The 10295-nt window shown below is 46.1% G+C and overlaps 1 protein-coding gene across 2 annotated transcripts; it reads right to left on the reverse strand.

The window, feature by feature from the left end:
* Nucleotides 1-4306: 4306 nt before the first annotated feature.
* Nucleotides 4307-9909, reverse strand: ADI1 (acireductone dioxygenase 1). Of its 2 annotated transcripts, none has more exons than XM_010393350.4 (4): nucleotides 9696-9909; nucleotides 9224-9343; nucleotides 7492-7671; nucleotides 4307-5789 (listed from the first exon to the last, which is right to left on the reverse strand). In XM_010393350.4, the coding sequence occupies exons 1-4, from the start codon at nucleotides 9846-9848 to the stop codon at nucleotides 5667-5669; spliced, it is 576 nt and encodes a 191-aa protein (XP_010391652.1). In that variant the 5' UTR covers nucleotides 9849-9909; the 3' UTR covers nucleotides 4307-5666. The 2 variants fall into 2 exon arrangements, with proteins under 2 accessions (XP_010391652.1, XP_010391653.1); XM_010393351.2 differs by having other exon boundaries at nucleotides 9729-9905.
* Nucleotides 9910-10295: the final 386 nt, after the last annotated feature.

The raw sequence follows: 10295 nt of genomic DNA on the forward strand, positions 1-10295 counted from the left end.
TCCCAGCCAGTTTGGGAATTAGAAATTCAAAGATGCTCATCTTCAAGAGGTGTGAGAGATGGTCACAACCCTGGTCTTAGGGAGGAAGAGAAAGTTGTGGATGGGGAAAGATGCTGCCTTTCCAAGGTGTTCTGGATCAACACCTAAATCTGGGCAGTCATCTGCAGATGTATATTATGTATGAGAGTCATTAAAATTATCCACCTGAAAGGCAGCCATAATGGCTTACAATTTTCCCCCAAAGAGGTGAAAAAATTGGATGTTACTTTTTGAGGCAAGGAAGGAAGGGGGGAGAAGGTTCCTCTTCGGCTTTGAAAAACTGTCAAAACAGTTAGTACTAAACTGAAAAAACTGAAGTAAAGAGATGCAGAACTAGAGCTGTTTATTAGAACAATTCCCCCCCAACAACAACAATCCCCCCCAAAAAAACCCCATTCTTTGCAATGCAAGATGTGAGCAAGTACTTCAAATTCTGGGACACACTCCAGTGGCAGGCAGCAGGCTCGTGCATAACCCGGCCACCACTTTGTTTGTGCCCCACCACTTTGTTTTGTTGCAGCATCACCAAGGACAGCTCACCTCTTTCCCATGAATAGCGGGTCAGCTTTAAGTTGCCTGAATCATTTGGGAAAAAAATAAGCCTGAGGGTGGACCCAAATCAAATTCTCCCAGCTCAAATGCCTGTGATCACAGGGGAAACCAGAGTCCAGAGCTCAGCTTGGCTGCTCTGGGCTGTGTCCATGACCAAAGGCAGTCCCAGAGCATACACAGCCCAATTTTCTACCAGCCAGTATTGACAGGCACAACAGTTTTTAATTGGTAGCCTGAGAAGCAGCACAGAGAATGAAACAAAATTTATACAGGTATCCCAGAGAGAACTGCAGCAGGGGAGGCCAGAATTGAAAGAGATACACAGTCCTTTAACTGTTGAATCTTTCCCCAAGCATTTTTGTTTGTAGAATTTTGCTTCTTTACCTTATCTGGCTATTTATACAGTTAATAAATAATGAGAGCTAGTGACTCAGTTGCACAAGACCAGGTTTCTCAAATTGCAGGTATAGCAGAGTATTACCTTTTTGCCACCACACAAAATGTTTTGAGAATCAAGCTGTAAAATCACAATGAGTGCAGCAAATCAGATCAAATCTGGATCTTTGAGCCAGGAATATTTAAATTGTAACACTAATTCATCCCCCAATAAGTTGATATGTTTATTTGACTTCAGGAAATAGAAGACAACAGGCAGCAACCCTATTCTCAGACTTCTTCCCCTGTTTTGGGGGGAGCGGAGGGAATTGAGAATTTCTATCATTTTCCCAGGAAAGACTCACAAACAGATGATGTAATTTTCAAGCATAGCACAGGTCAGGTCTACTGCTTGGCCAAATATCCAAATCCACAATTTAGCCACAAAGAAATAGTCTTCAAAACAGTGCTCAGCTTTCATCTCAGTCTTTATGTGTGCTGGTGTTTGCCAGCTGATATTAAATGACTGCCTTTGTCAGGAAACTGTCCCTCCTCACGAATTCCTAGTTCAAGCTAAATCCTGGAACCAGAAACCTGGCAGGAGAGTGCCTGTTCTGCCAGTAGGACCCGATGCTTTGAGTACATGAAGATTTGTACTTGTCAAGTTCAGCAGCCAGGCCAGGCAGCTACCAGCTCCCACAGCAGCAGGTAGCAGCACAGCCCCCGGTCTCAGGCAGCCCAGAGCGAGACACCCACCACCAACAGCATTTCCCTTCACCTATTTTTAGGCCCCCCCAGTGGATGTTACTAGTTAATGACCAACTGGCTGTGAAGTGTCTTTTCATTAAAAAATCCAGCCAAAGTAACTTGCCCCAGGACATATAACAAGGGAGTGCAGCCACCAGTTTGCCCACCTAAATTATTAAAAATCAGACTGTCCATCCACAGTTTGCATTGAGTCCCCTTCAGAAGAGCTCTCTCAAGATGTTCATGAGAAAATAGGGTATATGCCACTTTGGGAAGGTTTGTATTAAAGCAGAAAGTAATACACAGGTACCAAAAAAAGCTATATTTAAACATCTCAATTCAGTACCATTTCTCCTATTTTTTTTTTTAAACTCTTATCCTGGAGGAGCTGAAATATTTCCTGTGCCTGAGTTAATGCTGCCAATACGATGTTGCTGGAACTACTTACATGAATTTTCATACTACATCAATATACCAAGATTTTCCACTATCTGTGGTAAAACAGAACCATGTTTTTGGACCAAAAATCGATTTCACTTTGCACTTGGAAGAGTGGGGGGAAGAGGGGGGTGGGGGAGAAAAAAGAAAAAAAACTACAAAAATCACCATGAAAATAACATGCAGTTTTCATCGGAAGGAATGCCATGCTCTCCTTCCCATCTCTCTCCACTTTCTGGAATGTTTTCTATTAATATTAACATTTTTTTTCTGCCCAGCTGTTTCCTCCCACTGCTATCTCCCACATAACCTCTTTGCAGGTGTGGAATCTTTATACCAGTCCCAAATTGCTTTTTTCCTGGCTGACAAAAACCGCTTTCAGAGTGCAAAGCTTTCACCCTTTCAAAGACACCTACAGCACTAAAGGGCATGGACTCCGAAGTGTTGACAGTCAGACCCCCGCAGCCCCTGCCACCTCTCAGCAGCAGAATGCATCGTGCTATGAAAATGATGAACGATCTGCAGTGGGGTGATCGTGTGTTATTTTGACAGCCAGGAGATGGGAGCTGTATCGGGTGTATATATTCCTCCAGAGAGGCAACAAAACAAGGTGGTTCAGTCCTGCTTCCCAGGTCACATCCTACATCAGCGAGCTGCTGAAAGCAATTGCTGTGGGCAGCTGCTTTACTGTCCATCCCTCATCACCACTCCAAACTGTAAATCTCTCCTGAGGAGAATGCATTACCTGCTCTGTCTTCCTGGGCGCTCCCCCAGCCTGTTAGGGGATGGCTGTTCTGCAAGTGGGGGTTCCTGAGGGCGCACACTGCTGCCTCCACCTCTCCTTTTGCAGAGAGAGATCAAAACAGAAAGGCCCAAAGGAGGAATGAAAGGTCTCACCTTGGCTTCTGTTAAAAAAAAAAAAAAAGGAACCAAAAGCTTAGAAGGGGGATGAATTAGATTGGATACCAGCACCAGGAGAAAGCAGTCATTTTACTTTACATTCTGAAACCCAATTTTCTGCGGCATATAAATCAAAGGAATAAAATCTGCTGCAGGCAATAACTGTCATTTATTCCTGTAGTTGTACCTTGAAAAATCCCCAAAGTTTGTTCTGGGAGCAGGAAGCTCCAGTGTGCTGTACAAGAGGACATTCAAGTGCTCCCTCTAGACAAGTGGCACACAAATCCCTGAGCTGGTAAGGCACATGTCACAGCACAGCCTCCCCCATGTGAGTCTGACTGAAGCTAAACTTCCTATTTGCTCATAACACTGATTTTTCAGACAGGCTTTTGGACCACAGCACAAAAGCCAGTCCTGGCTGCATGGAGATCTGGGTGGGTTTGCATTTGGCAAGCATGAGTTGTGCCTGCACCCCCTCCCATAAACTGAGCCCACACTGGCAGACTGAAGGGTCAGCTGTCTCCCCACATCTCATCTAGCTTGCAACCCAAACCCCAGGAAACATGACTTTTCACCCCTTTCCCCCTTCCAACTTTTAAGTTTAGTACAATTTCATTTCAAAATTGCAACTTCACTTTTCAGAAACGCTTAGAGAAATAAAACACCTAGAAATGGTTAACAGTAATGCTGCTACAAAGTGAGAAAAACAGTTTCCTACTAAAGAAGGGCTGTGTACACAGTCATAGGGAAAAACAGTGGGAAGTTCAATTATCCATCATCTGCCACATTAGGAAGAGCCAGGTAGGGCCATTTCAACCTCTTTCTAGAGCTGTTTATTTAGGAGACTGTGAGGCAGGAGCTTGTATCTGGCTGAAATCAGCACACAGGCTGCAGTCAGCTCATCATCCACTGAGAGCTGGAGCAAGCAGTACATCTGCCCAGCTTACATAATTCATCATCAAGAAGAGCAAATTCATCCCAAAACGCTCCAGTGCCCTTTGCTGGGGAGCTCCACGTCCTGTATAAGCACAAGGCATTTGCTGAAAACCAGCCTGGTGTGCCTAAGCCTACTCTTCTCCCTCTCACAGCTCAAGAAACGGAGGCACACCGTCAGTAATTTGTCCCATGTTACAGAACAAATCAGTGCCAGCACAAGGAATAAAAGCTGATTAACAATTACAGTAACACTGTTGTTCAATGTGTCCTAAATGGCAGCACAAGGAATTAAAAAAAAAAAAACAAACACACAAAAAAATCAACATACCTAGGTCAAAGTAATTTTATTAATAAATTGCAAGAACAATTTGCTACATTTTACTGAGAAAACCACAGGTTTATGCACCAGGGCAGAACTTGGAAAGCTGCATACTAAAATGCCGATTATGCAAATTTACCTTATGAACATTTTTAGACAAGAAGGAAGCAGGGTTTATTTTCTTTAATTAAAACCAGAATCCTACGTAGTTCATTAGCATGGATTCTGAGCAAAATGAATATTAATGTAGCCCACCTTTCCCAATTCCACCTGCCAGAAATATCAAGGAAAAAAAGGTTAGAAAATGGATTCCTGAGCAACAGTAAGTGCAACTAGCTAATGTCACTGCAAGGCTGCTGGCATCTTTGAAAGGTCACAGAGATCAGGAAAACCTTTTTGAGCATAAAAAAGCAAATAACACTGCCACCTTCAAAAAGGCAGACAGAAGATCTGGGGAACTTCAGGCTGCTCAGCCCCGCTTCAGTCCCCAGGACTGTTATAGAATAAGCCATTATGGAAGGTGTTCCAGGCACAAGAAATACCAGGTGATGGGGAGCAACCAGTCAATGCCAATTCACCAATTCAAGGGCAGATTCTGCTTGATGCCGACTGCCAGGGGCAAGGACTGGCTCTGTGGCAGAGGGGACACCATAGGCACCATTCACCTTGACTCCAGCAAGACTTTCACTAGCATGTCCCACAGCAGCCTCGTAGCCTGAGGATGTAAACTACGGAGCCAAGAACTTCGGGTCCATTGGGCTCAAAACAGTCAGTGCTTTGAGCTTAACTGTCAGGTGGTTACAAGTGACAGCCCTCAGTCACCAGAACCAGGGCAAAACATACTGAACATCTTACTTAACAGAAGGGAGCCCAGCCAAGGGCACTGGTTTGCGCAGCCTGGAGAGGGGAAAGCTCAGAGGAGACCCAACTACAGTTTCCTGCTAGAACAGGGACTGTGAAGAAGACAGAGCCAGACTCTCCTCAGACAGGCAGTGAAAGGGCAAGAGACAACAACTGCAAGCTGCAACCAAGGAGTTGGCCATGAAGAACAAATGCTTGGCCATGGGAGCAGCTAAGTGCTGGAACCAGCACCCAGACAGGCTGTGGGACCTCCACCACAGAGGGTTCCAAACTTCAGGGTCTTGAGCAACTTGGTCTAGCTTTAAATCTGGCATAGTAATTCACAGGGTTGGACTAAATGACCTCCAAATGACCTTTCAATCTAAATTTTTCCATAATTCTGTGATTCCAATTTCCCATGTAAATACAAGTTTAATCAGTGAAAAGCAACAAGGCACATTTATTCTGATGGGGCTTCAGGACATTCCACCTGTCAGGTCAGGTCAGGTCTCAGACACCATTACTGTGCTTCATCAGCCAAAAACTTCATATATTGTTTCCGAGCAGGAAAATCATCAGCCGGCCTGTTGTACGCAGTCCAGACGGGTTCTCCAACAAACAGCCTCATTGCCTTCACGTAATTCTGCCAAAGAACAAGAAGTGACAAGCAATTTAAGAGCTCCTTTTCGAGGGATCTTCATTCCAAAGCTAGGGTTTCATTTGCACTTCTGCAGAAATTTTTGAAACTATTTCATGATGGACTGAAAGCTTCACACAATCCAGAAAATAAAAGCACTATACTGCTGTTCCTGCTCCCGGTGCCTGCCGTGGGAGACTCTGGCATAATGCAGTGATACATTGTGTCATGATCAGAACCTCCAGTTCAGGCAGAGGCAGTACTTCTCCCTGTTTCAAAGAAACCAAAACCATCCCGTCTTATCCAAATCTTTTGCACTGGATCCACAATAATCAGCAGTGCAGCATTTAAATCCTATTTGCTTAGTTAAACAGCAGCAACCAGAGTACCCAAGATGTTTACACAATGCTTTTGGGGAATACCAGAAGCTTTGAAGTCAGAGCCATAAAAACTGAATGGGGAGTGCATAAACTGCCCAAAAAATAATGCTTACAGGAAGTGAAAAGTCTCCAGATTCCAACAGGAAAAGCAACAGCCTCTCACACCAGCTAACCAAAAGTATGCCTGGTGCAAGGTACAGCTGTGGCAGCAGAAAATTGGATTTTACATCCTGCAGAAGTGCTCCAAACCATGGGGCTATGGGGAACTCTCCTCTTCTGTCCACTACACTACAGATTTAGACCCTACCTATTCTATAAAACACAGATAGATTATTATCTTACACCCAGGCGTTCAGCAATGGTAAGAATAAAGTTAGGTACCAACAGAACTTAGCGGCAAAATGCAAGGGTCTAGAAGCACCTAAAGATTTTACTTTGAAGATGCTTCTGGACTAAAGCTCCTGAAGTAAACAAACATTTAAGACTTCTTGGGGATTCAACCATAACCCCTGACACTTTGTCTATGTAAAGAAAATGTCTTAAAATAGTAAATGCAGCTTATTCACTGTGGATCTCAAGATGCAGATGGGAAAAGTCAGGTTTTTCACCAAAGCAGCATCTCCTTTTTTCACATGTATGAACACTGCTATCTGGACAGCTGATTCAAAACAAAACCATTCTCAAGGCTTCACCAGAGATGTGATTTTGCCACACAGGAGACAGCACGTTTCCCCATTTTGCAGGGGTAATTCCGTTACAAACACATTTGTAAAAGCCCACAAGAAGAGAAACACAGATCAAGACATTGAGTGCAAATCTCATGCTCCCACTGACAAAAATACCATTCCAAAAGAGGTCACCTCCTGTGAAGCCAGCATCCAGCTTAGCATACAGTAGTTGCAAGTAGTGGCTCTGGACCCTTAAATCCTTCTTTCCCCAAAGGTGAATTTAACACTTGTGAAAAATGTCACTGCTATACACAGACATGCACTTCTATCCCTACAAAAATACTCAACAAGGCAACACAGAAGGATCCATCTACACCTTGTCCGCCTCAACCGACAGCTGGGGCAATTGTGGGAGGGTCAGCCCAAGGCTTGATATGCCACAGATATCATGTGGCCATGACTTACAGCTGACAAGGAGAAGCTGAATTTGTGACCTGGAGATGAAAGGTTCAGATGCTGTGAATTATTTAGTATTTTTCATTCTCCTCCTTCATATCTATTTTGCTAATGAACTGCGAGTCTCAGGGCATGTAGTTACTAATGTGATATATATTCACATGGATTTGTCATCAAAATTTACGGTAATCTACAACAACATACGTTCTCATCCAGTGTAAATCGGTGATATATGCCGGCAGGGAGGGTTATCATGTCTCCTTTTTCCATGGAAATCCGAATCCATTTGTCGTCCTTGTCTCGAACATCAAAATAGCCAGATCCCTCTAAGATGTAGCGAATTTCATCATCAAGGTGTAAATGTTCTTCATAAAATGTTTTTATCTAGGAATACCAAATATTTCTTAAAACTACTGAACATGGGAAAACTGCAAAGAAATCTGGTAGAAACATGTGGCAAAGCAGAGAAAGGCTTTCAAAGGGTAACTGTGTTTTAACTAACAGAGGAGACCAACATAGTTAAGATGGCCAAGCCGGCCAGGCAGTCCCTGTCTCAGGACACATCTAAGCAGGCTCATACATTTCCTTTGGAGGACAGAACTCCTCTGACAAGAAAAGCAACTCTAGCTGTACATAACCATTCTCTGAATAACAGTAATGCTTACACCCATTTGAAAGAGAAATGGATAAAACTTCCCACTGCAGGATTTGGTCCTTGCATGTGCTCAGTTTGATCATTTTGTGCCTTTTTTTTTTCCCCAACATGCAATACCAAAACAAAGCTATAGATTATCCCCCCCTTTTACACTGATGTAGAGCTGAATTAGCTGCACCGAGTACTACTACTGTCTGTGAAAATGCAGTTACTGCCAAACATGGCCCATCTACAGCAATCTGACATAAAGTGTGCCATGCCTGCCCACACACAGTGAGACCCAGCTCCAGGCTCTCTCGTCCAAGGCAGCGGCAGCACCATTCTCTTTTTTTCTGGAATGGTGAATTCTTCTTCTACATGCACAGAATATAAAACACATTTTAAAAGTACAATTAACGAAGAACTGAGAGGGTTAGTGCACAGTGAGCAGTGCAGTGCCAGGTACCATCACCACCTGCTCAGGTCTGGATGATATTCAGCCACACTCGTGCAAATGTCCTTGAGCCAGAAGTGATCTGGCACAGCAGGATGAGCAAAAGTCCCTACATCTTGTGAAGAATGTGTTTCTGTCAGATAAAGCCTACCCAGGATATCTACCTAATGAGTTACTACCTAATTCACCTTTTCACCAAGATAAAACAACTAGAACACATGGACTTAAAACAAACTGGTAAATGGAAATTTAATAAAAATATGAAAGTGTCATTGGGCTGCTGTCCTCAAGTCAGAGCAGCAAGCCAGCAGCACCTGGAGGCTGGGATGAGAAAGCTCCTTCAAGGAGGCTCACTTGAACAGCACTGAGCTGTTATGAAATTGTCAAGGTTCCAACTCCCCAAGGTAACAATCTTCTTGTACAAGGAATGTATCCCTCCAATTCTGTAGGGTTAACACTCACTTTAAAAAGGCACATTACGCAGGCAGCCATTAGGACGTTTTAGCCTTCAAAGCCCAGGCCCAGCTGGCAGCCACTTGCCAGAGAGGCTCTCTGAGGACAGGTCAGCATTGGCAGAACTCTCCTGGTAGGAATCTTAGTTTTGAAATGACAGTGATAGAAATGATCCTCAAAACCTCTGAAAGCAATCTACAGAAGCAAAAGACCTCTGCTATCTTTAAAATAATATCAAAAGGTCTTTTTTAATGTTAAGACTTCGGTACAGGATGTATTTTAGACGTGGAAGCCTCATCCCTGTGTCCTGCTGGCTGTGCAGGTGTCACACGCTGGCCACACGCTCCAGCGGCAGACGGAGCGGAAACCCGCAATGAAAACAAAGTTTCGCGCACCTTCTCCTCATAATTTGGAAGCTTGTCCTTATGTATGGTCACTATATCCATCCAAGAATAATTTTCTGCTCTCCGAATCTCTTTCAAGCATGGATCAGTCTCATAGTTATCAGCATCCAACTAAAAAAAAAAATAGGCAGAGAGGGAAAGAAAAGAGCATTCGTACGCCATTGCTTAAGGCGGAACTCAGGGAACTCGTGGGAATCTCGAGGTGCCGGGAGTGCCGGGGCGGGCCGGTCCGCAGGGGGAGCTGCCCCAGGGACACGGGGTGCGTGCACCGACCCCTGCCCGGGCTGCCTCGCCCTCCGCGGCCCGGCCCGGCCCGGGCTCCCCGCGCGGCTCAGCCCGGCGCCCCGCCGTACGCTGCGGTACCCCCTGCGGTACCCCCTGCGGTACCCCCCGGTACACCACGCCGTACGCGGCCGTACCGCCGCCGTACCCTGCGGTACTCCCGCCGTACACCCCGCCGTACCCTGCGGTACTCCCGCCGTACACCCCGCCGTACCCTGCGGTACACCACGCCGAGGCGGCGCAGCTGCTCCAGGCTGACGGCGCGGTTGGGCCGCTGCCGGTGCGGGGCCCGCTGGTCCTCCTGGGACTCGTCCATGTACCAGGCCTCCACCATCGCGCCGCCGCAGCGTCCGCGGGGCCGGGCTGGAGCGCGTCCCGCCCCGGCGGGGCTCCAGCGCCCGGCAGCGAGCGGGGACCCGGCCCGCCCCGCGGCCTGGGGGAGAGCCTTTACGGGCGCCAGGGGCAGCTCCGAACTCGCTGAACAGGGTGCGGTGCGGAGCGCGCCGCTTTCGTTTGAGGGAACAGCTCCAGGCTGAGAGCCGAGTCTCGCCGAGAGAGCGGCCGGGGCTCGGGGCTTCTCGCCCGCACCAGCCCCCTCGGGTAACGCGACTGACCGGCCACGGTCTTTGCATCGTGTCTGCCCTGGCTGTAATGCGCTGACAGAACTTACTGGTACGTCTCAGGCTTAAAGGCCTGCATTGCAACCCCACAATATGGAAAAATAAAGAAGACATTAGAAGGAAAAAAACCTAGTGGTAAGAAATGCTGCGCAGAAAAGCTT

Source organism: Corvus cornix, chromosome 3 (genome assembly GCF_000738735.6).
Source record: "Corvus cornix cornix isolate S_Up_H32 chromosome 3, ASM73873v5, whole genome shotgun sequence".
In the NCBI taxonomy this organism is placed as follows: Eukaryota; Metazoa; Chordata; class Aves; order Passeriformes; family Corvidae; genus Corvus; species Corvus cornix.

Coding starts and splice junctions, on each gene's coding strand:
- ADI1 (XM_010393350.4), bottom strand. CDS start 9,848: ATGGTGGAGGCCTGGTACATGGACGAGTCCCAGGAGGACCAGCGGGCC. Junction 9,344..9,695: donor TACGGCGGGAGTACCGCAGG/GTACGGCGGGGT, acceptor TTTTTTTTTTAG/TTGGATGCTGATAACTATGA. Junction 7,672..9,223: donor TTCCAAATTATGAGGAGAAG/GTGCGCGAAACT, acceptor TGGTATTCCTAG/ATAAAAACATTTTATGAAGA.